The sequence below is a fragment of the Bos javanicus genome, chromosome 7 (assembly GCF_032452875.1).
Source record: "Bos javanicus breed banteng chromosome 7, ARS-OSU_banteng_1.0, whole genome shotgun sequence".
NCBI classification, from domain to species: Eukaryota; Metazoa; Chordata; class Mammalia; order Artiodactyla; family Bovidae; genus Bos; species Bos javanicus.
In genome coordinates this window covers 90,221,791-90,241,096 of record NC_083874.1, presented here as the reverse complement: position 1 = coordinate 90,241,096, position 19,306 = coordinate 90,221,791, and the positions used below count along the sequence as shown (strand labels likewise).

The 19,306-nt window shown below is 40.8% G+C and overlaps 1 protein-coding gene and 1 long non-coding RNA gene across 2 annotated transcripts in view; one reads left to right on the top strand and one right to left on the bottom strand.

The window, feature by feature from the left end:
- The first annotated feature begins 617 nt into the window (after nucleotides 1-617).
- LOC133251665 (uncharacterized) lies at nucleotides 618-19,049 on the top strand. Its single transcript, XR_009737720.1, has 2 exons — nucleotides 618-1,794; nucleotides 16,365-19,049. It is a non-coding gene; the product is annotated as an uncharacterized LOC133251665 (long non-coding RNA).
- The window catches only part of ADGRV1 (adhesion G protein-coupled receptor V1), a 542,954-nt gene continuing 530,166 nt past the window's right edge, over nucleotides 6,519-19,306 (bottom strand). Inside the window, exons 88-90 of the mRNA XM_061424381.1 lie at nucleotides 18,006-18,197; nucleotides 15,578-15,755; nucleotides 6,519-6,957 (exon numbers count right to left, since the gene is read on the bottom strand). Coding sequence (XP_061280365.1) covers nucleotides 6,839-6,957; nucleotides 15,578-15,755; nucleotides 18,006-18,197 — 489 coding nt within the window. The 3' untranslated portion in view covers nucleotides 6,519-6,838. The remainder of the gene's footprint in view (nucleotides 6,958-15,577; nucleotides 15,756-18,005; nucleotides 18,198-19,306) is intronic.

Sequence of the window (19,306 nt, the reverse complement as noted above, 5' to 3'; positions counted from 1 at the left end):
GTCGTGAAGATCTTATTTTGTACAGTTCTTCTGTGTATTCTTGTCACCTCTTCTTAATATCTTCTGCTTCTGTTAGGTCCATACCATTTCTGTCCTTTATCGAGTCCATCTTTGCATGAAATGTTCCCTTGGTATCTCTAATTTTCTTGAAGAGATCTCTAGTCTTTCCCATTCTGTTGTTTTCCTCTATTTCTTTGCATTGATCACTGAGGAAGGCTTTCTTATCTCTTCTTGCTATTCTTTGGAATTCTGCATTCAGATGCTTATATCTTTCCTTTTCTCCTTTGCTTTTCACTTCTCTTCTTTTCACAGCTATTTGTAAGGCTATGGTTTTTCCAGTGGTCACGTATGGATGTGAGAATTGGACTGTGAAGAAAGCTGAGTGACGAAGAATTGATGCTTTTGAACTGTGGTGTTGGAGAAGACTCTTGAGAGTCCCTTGGACTGCAAGGAAATCCAACCAGTCCATTCTGAAGGAGATCAGTCCTGGGTGTACTTTGGAGGGAATGATGCTAAAGCTGAAGCTCCAGTACTTTGGCCACCTCACGCGAAGAGTTGACTCATTGGAAAAGACTATGATGTGGGAGGGATTGGGGGCAGGAAGAAAAGGGGACGACTGGATGGCATCACCGACTCGATGGACGTGAGTTTGAGTGAACTCTGGGAGTTGGTGATGGACAGGGAGGCCTGGCGTGCTGCGATTCATGGGGTCACAAAGAGTCGGACACGACTGAGTGACTGAACTGAACTGAACTGAACCAGTGTGCTATTAGATAGGATAGAACTTTAGGGAAATGTAAAGTCCCTGGTGGTTCTTGAGTACCTTTCTACTTTGTTTTTGTGTTCTAACCTCACGCATGTTTTTTATTACATGATTACTACTTCCCTCCTGTAACGTGGCAAAAGTTTTCAAAATGACTTTGCTGAGTGCACAGACTATGGGTATATACTCTGGGGCAGGATGATCAACATTGTCACATGCTTCATGAATCAGCTTTTAAAAGTATCTCTTTATCGTGTATTGTAAAGTGTAATAAAAACTGTTATTATCAAGATTTTCCTTGCTTTTTTCTCAGTTCAGTTCAGTTGCTCAGTTGTGTTCGACTCTTTGCAACCCCATGGCCTGCAGCACACCAGGCCTCCCTGTCCATCACCAACACCCAGAGTTTACCCAAACTCATGTCTATCGACTTGGTGATGCCATCCAGCCATCTCATCCTCTGTCGTCCCCTTCTCCCACCTTCAATCTCTCCCAGCATCAGGGTCTTTTCCAGTGAGTCAGTTCTTCAAATCAGGTGGCCAAAGTACTGGAGTTTCAGCTTCAGCATCAGTCCTTCCAATGAATATTCAGGACTGATTTCCTTTAGGATGTACTGGTTGGATCTCCAAGAGACTTTCAAGAGTCTTTTCCAACACTCTGGTTCAAAAGCAGCAATTCTTCATGCTCAGAAGCTTTGACTTCTCAGAACTCTTTTACTCTTTTTTTCAATCTCTCTTTCACTTCCTTCCTTTCTCTGTTTTTCTTTCTTGTGAGTATGTATACACCCTTACCTTTGAAATTATTGTTTTTGTCACTAAGTCGTGTCTCTTTTGTGACCTCGTGGACTGTAGCCCACTAGGCTCCTCTGTCCATGGGATTTCCCAGGCAAGAATACTGGAGTGGATTGCCATTTCCTTCTCCAGGGGATCTTCTTGACCCAGGGATTAGAACCGCTTCTCCTGCATTTCAGGCAGATTCTTTACCACTGAGTCACCAGGGAAGACTTACCTTTGAAATAAATATAATCAAATAAGGTAATGTTGAAATTATTTGCATTGTCTTTCCCCTTCATTCTTGTTATAAAACATTCCTGAATTTAAAAAACATATTAAGTTTATGACTTTGTTCATAAGACTTCTAAAAGCTCATCAGAGTAAAAAGCATAGCTTACTTTGTTGGATCCCTGGGTTGGGAAGATCCCCTGGAGGAGGGAAAAGCTACCCATTCCAGTATTCTGGCTTGGAGAATTCCAGGGACTATATAGTCCATGGGGTCTCAGAGTCGGACATGACTGAATGACTTTCACTTCACTCACCTTGTTAGAATCGTTTTATCTGTTAGAAAACAATGAGTACTTATCTTTCTCATTTCATGCTCTGAAACTGCTAGCAATTTCCTTGAGCTGAGTCTCTTCTAGGGGTTGAGCTCTAACCTCGGGGCTCATGGCACAGCCTAAGTTGTTGGGTCCCAATGCTGAGTCTCTGGAGGGGTAGGCTGGGAACTGAAATGAAGCATCCCATAGTACTCCTGCTGACTTACTTAAAAAAGCAAAAAGCACAACATGAGCCTTCTGAGTATCTTACCTGGGGCAAAGGGAGGATTGCAGCCCAGGAGACAGCATTTCAGATAGCTCTGAGAAACTGCTCCAAAGATGCAGGGAGGAAGCATAATGTGATTTTGGTGAAGGGAGAATACATGCAATCAAGTACATATTTTCTGCAGAAAGTTTCTGCTAGTCACGTGGAGCAGCTGTCACCAGGAAGGATTTTAGTACTTTTCTAGATATGAGGAGATACAAGAATTGGGCTCATAAAATCAGCTCCTGAAAATATCTTATCTGAGGACCTGCTTTGCCAGTTTTTCCTGGAGCACAGAGTGCCTCATTTCTGCTCTCCACCCTGAACTCCTTTCAAGGGGTGTGAAAATCAGCAGCTACAGCAGCATATGATTTAATCCTTGTAGAGGGAGATGGCAAGTGCCCATGCAAAGTGCCAATTTGTAGCTGACACTCCCAAGGACCATGACAACAGTGTTTGATAACTGCATCCCACTGTTATAGATGATGGGAAACAAGGTTAATCTCTATTTGCTTCTTTTCCTGAAACCATGTAAGTTTCTTAAGTAAAAGATTTAAATTTAGGCAGTTGCTAAACTTGTCAGGTTGATGTGAATACAGACCACAATAGAAATAATGTTTCCCCCAGCTCAGGACTATTATTTCTTAAAAATACTGCACATGTATTCATCATATGAGCTAGGCAGTATGGATTACAGTTTAATTAAGCATCTGGGGTATTCTCAATTTTTGCAAAGTTGAGTTTGGTTTTCTATTATAGTGTTGAAATTATTTTAATAAGAGAAAAGTTTGGGTAGGTGAGATGTATTGAATAATAACATCAAAGTACCAACTAAGTCTTATGAAAATCACTCACCTTTATTTTACTAGTTGGGCAATGAAACTAGAAGAGATTCAAGGTTATGGAAGAGTTCTGAGCCTCTGTCGCTTGGTCCATTCTTTAAAGGTTACAGGCAATGTGGTCCTCTGACTTACATCCTCCTAGAGAAGTCCTGGTGGAGAAGGAAATGGCAACCCACTCCAGTGTTCTTGCCTGGAGAATCCCAGGGACAGCAGAGCCTGTTGGGCTGCCGTCTATGGGGTCGCACAAGTCGGACACGACTGAAGCGACTTAGCAGCAGCAGCAGAGCAGTCCTGGAGAGCTAGGTCTTGCCATTAACAAAAAACACATGAAGCACAGGATTTCCCTCGTTGCTTTCTCTGTTCCCAATTAAGGTCAGGCTGCCTAGAGGTGATCCATTCTGCCACCCAGCTGCTTTGAAAATTCAACATTCTCTTCTCTGATTGAGATCTACCCTCAAACAGATTTACCTGGGGGCACTTAAGGCTAAACTCAGAGTGGATCTTAAGTGCTGGTAAACACAAGACCAAGTTGTTTGGGAGCTAGGTTCCTGAACGGCAATTTTTTTTCCAGTCACGGCCCCATTACATGTTTAAACTTCTCTGGTCAGATTTAGGAACCATGGAAAGTACTAATTAAACCCTAAAACACCTCAAGAGACCAAAAACCAACTCGAAGATCCAGTTCCAGGGTGAAATGCTTTCTGTGTTTTGCTTACTAAGATTCTCATTTGCCTGTTTTCCCCTCTCAGTTGAATTCTGCTGGCTCTACTGCTACTCCATATCTCAAGTGCATACCTGTTGGCTGCTGCTGCGGCTGTTTGGTCATTAAGTTGTGTCCAACTCTGTGTAACCCCATGAACTGTAGCCTGCCAGGCTTCTCCGTCCATGGGATTTCCCAGGCAAGAACACTGGAGTGGGTTGTCATTTCTTTCTCCAGGGGATCTTCCTGACCCAGGGACTGAGCCTGTGTCTTCTGCTTGGCGGGTGGATTCCTTACCCACTAAGCCCCTGGGAAACCCCATACCTGTCTGCACTTACATCCAAATTAGGAAAATCCTATTTAAAAAAAAAATTCTAAAAAAACTTGAGAAAGAACTAAAGCAACAAGAAACACAAATTTTAAATAATCACAAAAATGCAGAAGCAGGGACATTTCCCAAAGAAATTAAATTAGATGTGTACTGACAGAGGGAAGAAATATCAAGGCGATGGGGTGAATACAGAGTTTCTGAGGGTGATAAAAATGTTTTGTAAGTAAAGGTAATGAATATTCAACATTGTGAGGATAATTAATATCACTGAATTTAAAAATGGCTAAAATGGCAAATGTTGGTGTTACACATATTTTACGACAATTAAAAAAAAAACACCAGTGAGAACTGTGTAACACTGGGAACTCTATTCAATGCTCTGTCATGACCTAAATGGGAAAGAAATCTAAAGAAGGGGGAATACATGTATACATATAACTGATTCTCTCTGTTGTACAGCAGAAATTAACATGGTAAAGGAACTATACTCCAACAAAAATGAAAAACCCCAACAATATCATATAGTCAAATACCACTGAATTGTACATTTTAAATGGGTGAGTTGTACTGAATGTGAATATCTTAATAATTATAATAATCTATCTTAATAATTATGTTTTTAAAATGTCATGGAGGAGTAACAAACCTGGAAAAGAAAGATCACAAAGTGTTACACTTCTAGTTTTTGAATTTTCAAGATTATGATTTGATTTGCTTCCTCCTATGTCCTTCCCTGGCTGATGTCCCATTTTATTCTACATTGAGAGGAAACTGAATGGCAAAACATTGCCGTTGTTGGAATACGAAGCTTATTTGTTTTAGCACTGTAGCTTCTCAAAATCATGCCTTTCCTTTTAATATTTAAAGAATCATGCTGATCAGTGGCAGGAGGTTCTGCTGATTCTTTAGTGAGATGGCATTTTGGATAACAACAGAAACTCAGCAAGCTGAAGTAAGAAAGCTGTCCCTGATTGATAGTGGTTTTGGCCAGATTTTTCCAAATTCTGACAAGTAGAAATGAAAACAGATATTGACAGTTGCCTTTGTTATTCATCATGGTGGAGTTATAATCCTTTTAGGAGCTTTAAAAATGCTGACAATAAGCTAACTTCACCTTAAGTGACAAATAAGAATCGAATTATCTGCCAAAAAATGTTACAGTAATTATGACTCATGGATTCTACACCATGAAATCTCACATTTCTACAATCATCATCTAAGCGTCAAATTCATTAAAGCCTTAACATTTTTAAAATGGTTATTACCCATTTCAAAATTTTCATGCTAAATTTTTACTTTATAACCAATTTCATCAACTGCTTCTACCCTATTTTGGAAGACACTACAGTGCAATGCTGTAGATTGAGAGAGACAACAAATTCATTTGTCTTTTAATGTATATTTCAATTGTATTACCACCATTTCTAAACTTCCTAAAAAGGATTGTGACTCTGCCAATAATGTTTTTGTTCTTTACGCTGTTTGATTTTGTTCAAAACAATATAATATGAGATGGAAGTAGGGGAGTACCAACAGGGAGAAGAAAGGAGAGTCATTTTATAATTCATCAAGATCAATACCGCCACCTCAGGCTTTATAAAAAAATAAAGCCATTTTTTCACGGTGATAATAGAACAGTTGAGTGATTTAATTATGGTTTTAAGGGAAATTATTAACAACAAAATTTCCCTTAGGTGGGTTTTTTTTTCTCAATTTTAATTTTTTCTTAAAATGACTACTGATTTTTCCCCAAATACTTGAGAATTCAAAAATAAAAGGCCAAAAAGTCTTTCTTAGAACAAACTTGTTCTGTCCTTAAAGGATTCTTCTGGAACTATAGTCAATGAAATCATCTTGAACACAATAGTGTTTGTTCTAGGACAGACTTTCTGATTTCTCATTCCAAGACAAAGACTGAAAAATCCAAACCAAGAAATAACTTCTCCCAAACAACTCTGCACTGTTTGGATGATCCTCTTCTTAGCTGTGTTAAAATGCTTGGGGAAGTTATTTTTAACTGGGAACAGAACATTCATTCTGGAAGATGTTCAGTTCCCTAATTTTATAATGAGCAGAAATAAATACTTTTGATGAAAGACTATGTAAACTACAGTAGTCCATCAATACTCGGGTGCAAAATCAGCAGACAATGCATTTTACGGTTTTTAGGAATGAAGGTGAAGCCTTAAATCTGGATCACTTGTATCAGTGTGGGAAGAAACAGGGTGGTGGACACTGCTAGACAGAATATGCTTCTCTGCTTGGGCACAATATTTTCTCATAAACAACAAGCTTGGGTGATGCCAAATGGATTCTATGGTTTTTATTGATTGTTATTACTTTTATTAAACAATGTTAGCATTATTAAAAAACAACGAATACTCTTGGAATATGTACATTCTATTAACGGATATAAATCAATCCTATTAACTGATAGAAATCGATCCAGGCTTTCACTGTAAGCAGTTAATTTTCAGGGTGCACAAAGGTAAGTAATTTATATTCCGAACACAACAATCACTTCTGGCTTCATCATCCAGTACAATTCACAGAATCCTATTATAGAACATTTTAGCACAGAGCCAATACAAATATGAAAGTACCCTCGTTCTAATGATTACTGAGGTGCTAGAGGTGGGTGTCGGCGATGGGGATCCTTCTGAGTTCCACGATCTGGGAGTCAGTCAAGGTGCCTCCCTCCTGGCTGCCTTGTCCGGATTCATTATCACTGACACTGAGACCAGCACCTGCAGCAGAAAAAGAATAAACACGAAACTCCCACCTATTAGTCCAGCAAATTAACAGTCAAGTTCCATTAAGTCATCACACGTCTATTTCCACTCTCTTAGTAAAAAGTGAGCTATACACTTAGAATACATATTATTGACACCTAACAACTATTAAACTGTATTTTAAATTCCTTTTGGTAGTTTCTGTTAAGTACAGATTAATTTCTAAAGACATGGATTTGTGTTCTCAATCTTTTTTTCCTGTTTCTACATGGTTGACAGGCATAACTTACTCCGAAGAACACCATTTCTTAATTGGGGGTTTATTAAAGTACAAAAGAAATCAGGCAAGTTAATTAGAACTTTTCAGTGCGGGGGGTGCGGGGGGTAGGATTTGCTGTTAGAAAACATATATCCTCCAACCCTACATCTACTGAACCTGGTAGGTCCCTCAGCCGACCCTCGGTGAGGGCAGGGACCTGAGAAAACCGTGCATTAACACATGGTATAGTATCAGCGCCCAGAAGACACTGGCTCTGAATGACTCAGATCTGATCCCAAGATAAGAATAATTATGTAACACAGTGCCAAAATCAGATCTGCACAGGAATCCCACAAAGCTAGCTGTTGATTGCAGATAGCACCCAGAATCTTTGTATTGAGGAAGTGCCACTATTTACTACTTTTTTCCCAACTCGGAATGATTCAGAAAACCTGACACAAGCCTAGACTAACACCTTGCTGTTTTCTTCTGAAATGTGTAAACACACAAACTCTCTCTCTCTCTTACACACACACACACACACACACACACACACACACAGAGACACAATAGGGATATGGTCACAGGGTGTGCTGTTGGCTGAATCATCAGAGATTACAGCTCCCAGCCCCACCCCCTCTGCTGGGCACAAGACTGCCAACAAGAAAGAAAGTGAAAAGCCAGCTGCCCGGGCAGCTCATACTTCCCTTTCTACCTGGGGGGTAGGAAAGGCAGTTTTGCAGGGCTGGTAGCTATGGGAAGACAGTGGATTAGCTTCTTCTCAACCTATTTGGAGATGGAAGCAGGAGCCTGCTAAGGTTCTCCTTCTAGCCAAACCCTCCCTTTTTGGGTCTCTGTCCTTCCCACCCTCTCTCTTTTAAAGGCTGCTGTTGAAACCCCACTGCCTGGCTTTGGTTCTGTGACACCACACTGGCCCATCTTATCCTGTGGACCCTTTTCAAAGCTCTTCTGCTTTCTTTCACGTCTCCTGCTGTCTGACCTCTGGAGGGCTTGTCTTCAGCCCAGCTTCAAGGCTGATCCATCTGACTCTGGCCTGCTCTCTAGCTTAAATGTCTCACGAGAGCCACTGGTCACTTCCTTTCCCCACCATGTCATTAATCAGCACTTCTGCCTAGAAGGCTCTTTCCCTGCCCCTCAACCCTTCTGCTTGGTTGCTTTCACTCTTCCTATAAATATCAACTCAGGTAGCATCTCCTGTGCTACCCGTGACAACATGTTGATTTTCTTTAAAAATTTCTAGTTCTTCCATTGGAATATGTCCCCCAGGTCACAGGACAGCGCCTAGCCACTGCGTGTATTCAGTAAATGTTTGTTGAGTATAGTAATAAATTGTGCTCTGCATCTTAGTTCTTGAAAATGCCTCTTTAATTTTTATCACCAGTTCATCAGAATGTCCTGCTGATCCATTCTGCATTCCACTGCCTTCTCAAGAACAAACATTAGTTCCTATTGTAAACTGCAAGCCTGGAACTTGCTGCATTGTCTTTCAAGATACTAACCCGGCTGGACTTTACCAAATAGACATATTCTAGTCTTTTGCTGCTGTTGTTATCAGCCTTCTTGAATCCCTTATGGTGTTTGGCCCTATGTTTTAAGTAATATTTGAATTTGCCACACTGTCTTTGAAGGACAAAGGGCCCATGTTTCTCTGCCAGGGAAGCAGAGGAACTGCCCAACTTATAACAGAAGAACCTCCCACTGGATCAGTGACACACTGGCATTTTATAAAGCGGTGACTGAGGCCCTGAGGCCTATAGCAGCTTGATCTGAGTAACTCAAGGGTTCAGTTGCCCAATATGGGATTAACTCCAGAGAAACAGAAAGGACCTCAGCATTAGTACCAGGGGAAAGTGGGGCTTAATGTAACAATCGAGCACCAGCTCCCTCTGATTTCAAAGGTGGCCTGCTCTAAATGTCATTGTGTCTGCTCAGTCACATTCAGCTCTTTGCAACTCCATGGACTGCAGTTCACCAGGCTGGAATCCAGCTCTTTGCGACCCCATGGACTGTAGTTCACCAGGCTCCTCTGTCCGTTGGATTTTTCCAGCAAGAACACTGGAGTGGGTTGCCATTTTCTGCCCAGGGGATCTTCCCGACCCAGGGATCGAACCTGCGTCTCCCCACTGCAGGTGGATTCTTCACTGCCGAGTCACCTAGGAAGCCCCTCTAAATGACACTAGGAATGTATAAGCATCTGCCCAGCATGGCGACAAAGCATGCTAGAAAGAAGTTTGTGAACTGAGACCCTGCTGAGCAGACTGTGAGGGTGGGAGTACACAGGGCTGAGAGGCTGAACGTGGCTGGAGCTATACAAGTGACTGGCTGTTGCCTCCTTGTCCAGTAGCGTGGAGCCCTGAACCATGTCAGCAAGTTCTCGATGCAGCCTTCCCTGAGCCACCACATCTGTGTGAGCCACCTCATCCTCCTCTTTCAGGTTCCTCCCAGCTGACGTAAATGCACAATACCCAAATCCTGATCCCTCGCCGAGACTCAAGACAGAACACATTCTCCACACGAGTATAACATGGCAGAACTGGGAACACAGCCCAGGTTTCTTGTCTCTTTGTAATTCATTCAGTGGTCTAGGAAGGTATTTGGCAATAGGCATCCTGATATTCTGAAAAGCATTTTCGTGCTTAAATTTTAAGCTAAAAATTTATGAAAAATCCAGTAAGTGTGATGATAGTTAACTCTCCCTCTTGGTAGACTGAACAGGCGATGTCAAAGGAACTACAAGGAACAATTCAAATTTATCTAGAGTCTCTCCTCGACATTTCAACATACTTTAGAAAGCATGACAGTAGTCCTGTTTTATAGACACAGAGATTGAGTGGGGATCAGAGGTGTTCACTGAGTGGCCCACGTTACATAGCAGGGAAATTCTAGAATGAAGATATACAACTGGACTTATTTTTTTAAATTTTACTTTGTTTTTGGCCATGTCATGCTGCTTGTGGGATCTTAGTTCTCTGACAAGGGACTGAATCCAGGGCCATGGCAGTGAAAACCCCTGACCACTGGACTGCCAGGGAATTCTCTATTAAAAAAAAAAAATTTATCCATTTATTTGGCTATGCTGGATCTAAGTTGTGTCATGTGAGATTTTCAATCTTTGTTGCAGTATGTGGGATCTAGTCCCCTGACCAGGGATTGAAGGTGGGCTCCCTGCATTAGAAGTACAGAGTCTTAAGTCAGTGGGCCAGCAGGGAAGTCCCTCCAACTGGACTTCTGACACCAAACGTAGGGTGTTGTCTTTTAATACATCCTATGGTCTCTCATATTGAAAAGCAGAGGCATTACTTTGTCAACAAAGGTCCGTCTAGTCAAGGCTATGGTTTTTCCAGTGGTCATGTGTGGATGTGAGAGTTGGACTATAAAGAAAGCTGAGCACCGAAGAATTGATGCTTTTGAACTGTGGTGTTGGAGACTCTTGGGAGTCCCTTGGACTACAAGGAGATCCAACCAGTCCATCCTAAAGGAGATCAGTCCTGGGTGTTCATTGGAAGGACTGATGTTGAAACTGAAATTCCAATACTCTGGCCACCTCATGCGAAGAGCTGACTCATTGCAAAAGACTGATGCTGGGAGGGATTGGGGGCAGGAGGAGAAGGGGACGACAGAGGATGAGATGGCTGGATGGCATCACCGACTTGATGGACATGAGTTTGGGTGAACTCCAGGAGTTGGTGATGGACAAGGAGGCCTGGTGTGCTGTGGTTCATGGGGTCTCAAAGAGTCAGACATGACTGAGGGGCTGAACTGAACTAATGGTCTCTTATGGGGTCAGCTCTAACTGTGTGACTTCTTTGTCCCCCAGGTTTCAAGTGTTCACACATCTGTTTATAGAATACATTTCAAACTACTTGGCAGATATTCAGGCACCAACCTACCTCACTGTTTTCAAGAGTTATGAGTCAGCAAACACTCAGGTGTTACAGAACACATTATAAACATTTAAAACTGTTTTTAAGCATAATAACAAATAATTTATACCACATACTGAATTTCAATTCTGTCAGACACTACAGTAGACTCTTCTCATAGACAATTTCTAAACTTCATGAAAACTAACAATGAGAACCCTTATGTGATAAACGAGGATATTTGGCAAAACTAATAACAATTTGTAAAGTTTAAAAATAAAATAAAATTTAAAATAATTAAAAAAAAATAATAAACAAGGAAACTGAAAGGTTGAGCTCCCTACTGAAAGCCATACAGACAGAAGACTGAAGAGCTAGGATCTCAACACAAACGTCTCTGAACTCAAAGCCCATTCTTATTTTCTATGACCTTTTGAAATGTGGCAGTGATACAAAGGTCGCACTCCTTCGATTGGCTTCTGAAGCAAAGAAATCAAAATCTTTTCAAATTCTACTTTTCCACTTTGATCTCCATCTAACTTTGCTCAGTACACTGGAGTGCCTAAGTTCTTGGAGTTAAATAAGTCATTGTAGTTTTACGTGATGCCTCTGAAAGAGAAATTTATTAATGGGTTCTTTGAGGAGTTCATGAATTTGGACCTTGATTCTGAATGTTTTCATTTGTGTTCAAGGACTTGGTATTTATTTTCTTCTGACTGAAAAAGAAATCATTTAAAGGTTTCCAGTAAGGAAATGTCTACCATGACATTAGTGTCACTGGTCTGAGGTAAAAGAAGGAAGTTAATGGACTAAGGAAGATGGGGAGTCAGATTAGTCCCTCTGGGAGAAACCCCAGTGAAAAAACACCCTGTTTCAAAGCCGAACACACTCGTGTCTCATTTGCCTGTGAAGAGCCTGATGGATTTCTTTTTCCTTCTTCTTTATTTTGGTTGTGCAGTGTGGCATGCTGGGACCTTAGTTCCCCAAGCAGGGATCAAACGTGTACCCACTACAGTGGAAACTTGGCGTCTTATCCACTAGCCTGCCAGGCCCGAGGCCGATGTATTTAGAGAACAACTAATTGAAAGACGCTATGTCCTCTTTTTAGAGTGAAATGTGAATTTCTCATACAGGGACAAATAATTTATTTAAAAGATGAAAATGGTCAATTGTGTTTTCTTTTTCTTTGTGTTCTTTTTTAAAAAATAAATTCAATATGGTTAAAATTCAAATGGAAAAACAAATCCATGACTGCTTTGGGGGCCAGGGCTTGTATTTTATACCAAATGAATTTCAAACATAAAATATATTAAATTAGGATAAAATTCTGTGTTGTGAGTAGAATGGCTATACAAGTTAAAAGAGAAAAGAGAATGGTGTGAAATCTCCAGCTGTAAAGGAAAAGATTGCTTGTATATATTTGAAATAAAACGAATAACAGTGGGCATCAAATTGCTCTGGTACTTAAACCCTTAAACCCTAAAATTTATAACAATAGAAATAATATTGTTTGATACTATTTAAACTCATGATGACACCTTTAGATGCTTATTTAGATATATGCAAGCAGTAACACAGTTTTTCAAAGTTGTTTAGGGGTTCTAATGAGAAAGACTTGGAAGATCCACTGTTTCCAGTTTGACTTTGAGTGGCCCACAGTTAAGGTCAAGGTTTACAAACTCAAACATCACAGTTGCAAGGGAGGCTCGCATGAATCAGTGACACAGGGCTGGTGGGCACTGGACAAACTGAAGAGCTCACGTCCTACTGGAAGAGCAGCCATTACTCAGCTCCAATCAAGCGATGATTTTAAGCACTTTATTGGTAGATTTTTTTTTTTAATGAAGAAATTCTGGATTTTTATGGGATATCTCTACATTTTAAAATTTTGGCTCCTAAAAATGTTAAAAGTGCAATGAGGTTCAAATAAAACTCCCGGTTAAGCCAAACCTGGCCTGTGTGTCAACTGTGAATTCCACTGTGGACAGAATGGCAGGTGGACTGCCCCTTTGATTTGACCACATTCTACGATGGAAAGTATCTATGGGGTAGGACTTGGTTATTATAGTACCTCTTCTAAAAACAGAGGGAGCCAGTGTGAGAGACTGCTATTTTGGTCTTTTTAAGCATTTACTTCCTAAAAGAGTTTTGTGAACTCTAAGGAATGCTAAACTCAGTCTATAAGTAAGCAAGTCATTCCATGCATTCCTCAACGGAATGCATTTAATACTTGTTATATATATAGGACCCAGATCTGATTTAATTATGTTGTAGGAATTCATTTCATGCTTCCAGTGTCATAACAGCAGCTGTCTGCATTGCAATGCTGGGGACATAATCTACCCTGAGAATTATTTGTAACCTGAACGCCCCCTTTCAGTCCTAACTCGGATGAGCATTTTACACACTTGCCCCTTCCTCCTTCATGGAACTCTCTTCTCTCTAGTTCTCGTGCTGACCTTGCTACAGTGTCCTTTGTAGGACCCTCTTCTATTCACTCTTAAGCATAAGTATTATCTTGGATGTTCTTGTTTCCTTTCCTTTCTCCTCATGTCTTCCATTCTTCCCTCTCTGTTTCCTTCCTAACCTCTTTCCATCTCATCTCTTAGCTTCCACTCTTCCAGAGTAAACTCATTTCTCCCCATAGTTTCACATGTAACTCTGCATGATGCCATTCAAGATCAACCTTGATCTCTCACCAAAGATCCCAACTTGAATATATAAGAGCCACCAGGCTGAATGATCAAATGATCCAAGTCTGAACTCACCAGGGTCCCCTTGAGAGCAAATAAACGAGCGAATTCTCTATGTAAGATTCCCCAGTCTCCTAGGTGAGAATCATGAGTCTTTGATGACTGTCATCTCCGTGTTGCCTCAGCATTCCCCTTGTCCTTTTTCTTGCCACCTCCCAGATTTGAGATTTAAATCACGTTTCTTGGGGCCATGGGAATTACCTCTCAATTTTTCTGATTTTGCTTCTAAATTTATTCTTCAGACTTCCCTAAGAGTTACTTTGCCTCAAAACCAGTGGGAACATGTCGTTCTCCTTCTCAAAAACCTCCGTGGCTTACTGAGTTCTATAAAAACCCCACCCCTTAGCGTGGCATCTGAAGAGAATTTTCTATCATGCAGAGTGTCAGTAAGTGTTCGCTTCCCCAGATGAATCTGTCGCTAACCGTGTTCCGGAAGCCACAGGTGAATGAAGTGGGTTTCTTTAGGACTTTTTAGACCTGCTAAAATGCTCAACTGAATACTGAATCTCTGCAGTTTCCCAAGTATATCTGGTCAGGGGACCTTTTCACTGAGCATGTCTGTGAATATCCCAAACAGGGTGCCAGCTGAAACCCAGCTGAGGAACTACAGTGATTTATCAACAAAGCAGGTAAACTACTTTCCAGGCTTTTCTCCTGCTGCCTGACTTCACTCACCCCACTCCCCATCCCCTGCAGCCCTGAGCTTTGGCTAATTCTGTTCCCTCAGCCTGTAATGCCTTTCCTCTATGCTTTACTTACATAAACTCTACATATTCTTCAAGACATAATGGATCAGATTTTTAAAAAAATTTCCTTGAATCCTCAATAATTAATAATAACTCTTTCCACTACTTATCTTACTCTTAATGTCATGTTTGTGTGAATGTCTATTCCGCCAAGCAAACTCTTAAATTTCACCTTTCTTTCTTTTCTTCCTCCCTCCCTCCCTCCTTCTCTTTCTTTTTTTCTCTCTCTCATTCATTCATTTTCCAACAACATCTACAAAAGGTTTACCAACTGCCAAGCACTGATCTGAACACAGGAATATATATAATAGAATGTACTTTCGAATAACTGTTTCAATAAATTCATCTGAGCACAGACATATCTTCTTGAATGTTTGTACATCTGGAAATGTGAAAGTTCACTGAACTTTTGGTAGCAGTGACAGATCAACATTTTTCTGAGGAAAAAAAAAAGAAAAGAAAGAAGATGCATATTTGATTGGAAAACAGCTCTCCATGGGGGTCACAGACTGGTGAAGCTGAATATATAGGAAGATCCAATGAAATACTATATATGATGGCACTTTAAAAACTGTAGAACTGTACGAGAGACACGTTATGTTGCCTTTGAAAGTTTCTGCCTCAAAGCTACTCCATAAGAAATTCTCTTTGGCAGGTCAGAGGCAGAACTCTCTCAGGCAGGTTGCTACCAGATTCTTACAGTGCTGAATTTATCTCAATTGGTGTTCTATCCAGCAAGATTTCAGTGCACAGATATTTACATCGAGTTAAAATATGCCTTTTTCTTAGAAGCAAATTGTCAATTATTTTTAGGTTGTCTCATATTTGGTGCCAAGAACAAAATATCCTAGAATTCGGCTGGGATTAGGAATGGGTCATGGGAATTGGAATGCGCTAAGGGTGACATTGTACTTCTGAAACTTCATGGGAAGAAGATATAAATCATAGCAGAGCAAGAGTGCTTCCTTCTAATGGGTCTGTGGGTTCACATACCAGTTTTTAATGCAAATATCAAGTCATCAAACTCCTGGGACTCCTCATCGGCTATTAGTGACCCCTGGCCATATCCTCCAGAGGAAGGGAACGTGGCGCCGTTTTGTGGGCTTGGCTTTAAGTCAGGGCTGGCCTGACTGGCTTGCTGGAAGGATGCTCTCTCCCAGTCAGGTGGCACCTTTGGGATGGGAAGAAAAGGAAACCATAATATGAGTACATAGATATTTATCCTGAAATCTATCTGAGCTATTTATCTCTATACCTCATTACAAAGACCAAGAGCGGGGGAAGCTGAACTGTTTATAGACGTAAGACATTTAATTTTACCTGTTCCTCAGAAAAGTGCGTCTTTTCATGACACACTCTCGCCTGGTGACACTAAACAATTTCTCTATGAGAATTACTTGTAGATTTCTATGCTCTCATGTGTGGAAAAAGAGAAGTATCTTTTAACCCAATCCATACATTAACTGTTTTTCACAGAATATGTGCAAAAAAAAAAAGTGGTTAAAAGTATAAGACCTAGAAAAGAGCTCTCCTAATCTTTAAGATAAAACATAGAATTTTAAATATAGTAGCTATCTACGAGGATATACTGAATTGAAAAGAAAAGCTCTTTGATAGAATTCTAAAGTCCTCCTTTTTAAAATTTAAATGATGAAAAAGAGAGTTCTATCTTGAAGTGAGTAAATATATTTGCTTCCTTTTTGGTTACTGCTTAAAAAAAAAAAAAAATCCCTTAATCCTTCCTTTCCTAATGCTTTCCCTTCTCTGCCTGGCTTTTCAGAATGTGTCCGCCAGTCCCTCGCTGACAGCTGGAGCAGGGCCAATTCCAAGCTTCTGAGGAATGCAGGGCGCACTTGAGGGCACGGCTTTGTGCTACACCCGCCACGGACATTCAAGTAGCGGCCCAGGCCAGGAACTGAACCGCCACAACTGCCGCCTCCCAATACAAGGCGCTCTGAGGGACTACAGGATGCCTCGCAACTGGGGAGAGGGATCTGAGGGAGGGACAAGTCAGTCTGAGAGAAGAGGAAACCTTAAAACATTTCCTGAAGCAGCAGAACATCTGGACTAGCACTCTTCAGGACAGTGATGGTGCAGTACGGTTTGGTGGAGCCCTGTGAGGCTACAAACATTTTATACCTTTACTCTCCATTACGATGGCTACTGAGCACTTGGATGTGGCCAGGGTGGTGGATGAATTGAATTTTTACTGTTACTTAAATTTGGCTAGTTTAAATTTAAGCAGTCACACATGGTTAATAGCTAGTGTATTGTACAGTTCAGATCTAGACAGATCTAAACTGGGTAACCAATCAAAGAGACAAAAAAACTTGTTTTAAAGATTTACTCCTGCACTGCTGATCCTGGCAATATTTGTTTCTATGGTTATCAGCTGTGATGTGAAAATAATTCAGTTTTAAGAACTTCTGGGATATAGAAATGGTACTAGGTTGCTAAACATTTAAGGGTACTAAACATATATGCCAGTCTTTAAATATGATACTTTATTTGTGATCACTTAATTTTCACCTAACATGAATAAAATTGCTTTCAAAATTTAACATGAAAGACAACAAAACATATCACTGAACAGGCAGATTATCTATTTATCTATCCACCTATTACCTGTTTTCTTTTCAGATATATGCACTTTGATTTCTTGATTTTTTTCAGGACACAAACACAAATACTGTTTCCCTTGGCTCTTTAATATAGAGACACTGATATAAGCTCTGTGAGGAATGGTAGGCAGGCTTATCTTAGGCACTGCAGGAATTGTCAGGGTAACCCTCCTGACCGTGTCTTCCTGGACAAATAACTTCAGGTACGTTTTAAAATACGAGCAGTGGTACCAGTGCTGTGGCTGACACTATTGATGGGTTGGTGGCAACGTGATTTAGACATAGGAACCCAAAACGACATGGTCAGGACCAGTGGGAGGTTTGTTTGTTTGCTGGGATTGAATGGTGAATTGGGATGGGCAAAGGAAGAGAGCCGTGAAAATATTTTCATGCGGGAACCGTATTTGAAACACCATTTCTGAAGCAGATTTAGTCACTGCAAGGACAGAGGAGCCCGGCGGGCTGCAGTCCATGGGGTCACAAAGAGTCGGACACAACTGAGTGACTACACACAAAGGTCAAATTAGGAAGCTTCTGGAAAAAGAAATGACAAATTACATGCTGACTTCCCAGTACAAACCACTGGTGAGCAGAGCTCACAAAGCACAGAGGAAGAAGAATTAGATAACAGACACGGTACGGCAGTAAGCACAGCAAATATTAGAGATCAGAGAATGTCAGTAGGAAAAGGATCTGAAAGTTACGTGGCACCTTTTAACTCGTACTCTATAAAATGGAAAGGTTGCGTATGAGACAGACAGACAGACAGACGGAGCAGGAGAAAGGGCAAGGAGAGGCACCTCCTCCATAGCACTGATAAGATTCTGGGTGGACTTGCTGATTTCGCCCCCAGCAGCAGGCATTCCACTCCCGGGGGTGAAGAAGGCGGTGCTAGGTCCTGGGTGCCCATTCATTTCCACTGTGTAGCTGGCCTTCATGGGGCAGCACGTCTGGTTGTGTAGAATGAAATAGACCACAAAAACGTAAAGTCCCTGCAAAAGAAGAGAACACTAGCATGTTAAAGGGAAGCCTGCGACCGTAGCTAAAGAATAAACATGATTGAAGCACAGCTGCCTTTCTACAAGTATTCTCCAAATTCTCCTCAAAGCTGGGAATGACAAAACGTGTTTGAAGCAGGAGGCCGTTGCAAATTTTGAATGGCACAAAGGTTCTTCAATGTCATTTGAGAAAACTGCCTTCTCGCTAATAAGTCATTTTTTTCTTAGTTAAAACATCAGAACTCTGAAATCTAGCTCTACTAATACCTGAATACAGACCTGCAGAGAAATGTGTCTGTCTGATTCACTATGTACCTTTTGTTTTACAGGGCAATCTCTTGCCTTTGAAAAAATTACTGTTTTTTTTCTTCCCGCACCTATTGCACTCTCTTCTTTAATTTTTTTCTCAGCAAAATGGTGAGTAATGCTCCAGCCACCTTAGAGGCTGAGGCAAGGGCAGGACTAATTAAGCCTTCTGCTTTTGTTTATCTATCTCACCTACTTATCTCAGTTGGAAATAAAATCACTGCATAGGGATTCAGTATGGATTGCTTAATACCTAGCATGCTTCTCAGCGAACATTACATGAGGACGACAAAGCTATTTCATGCCTTCTTAAACATCTGCTGCCCCTTTAAATTCTTTTGCAATCTAGTCAAACTCGACAATTGCTCTGCTTCCGTCACAGGGAGCAACTCACATTTTGCAATTGTGTTCCAGACATTGCCTACACTGGCTTTCCTTCATGATTTCTACAAGGGGTCTACTGTATACTTCTAATCATGCTTCTATAAAGCTTGGTAATTTTGACCTTTACACTCAGCCAATAAAATATGTTAAATTGTGCCTTTTGTGTCTATTAATACTGATGTTTAAGTTTGGGAAGCAAATAAGAATCTCCTTAGTTACTAAAATTCGTATATTAATCCATAAAAATGAAAGTAAGACACACAGCCTGTTAAAGAAAAAAAGGAATTAATGTCAAAACTTCATAAAACACAAGTTAAGTATGGTCAGTTTTGAGGTCTGCATTCTCCCATGGCCCCTAATATTTCTGACAGTGTGGAAGCAGGAAAGCAAACAATATTGTGGACTTAAGGCTT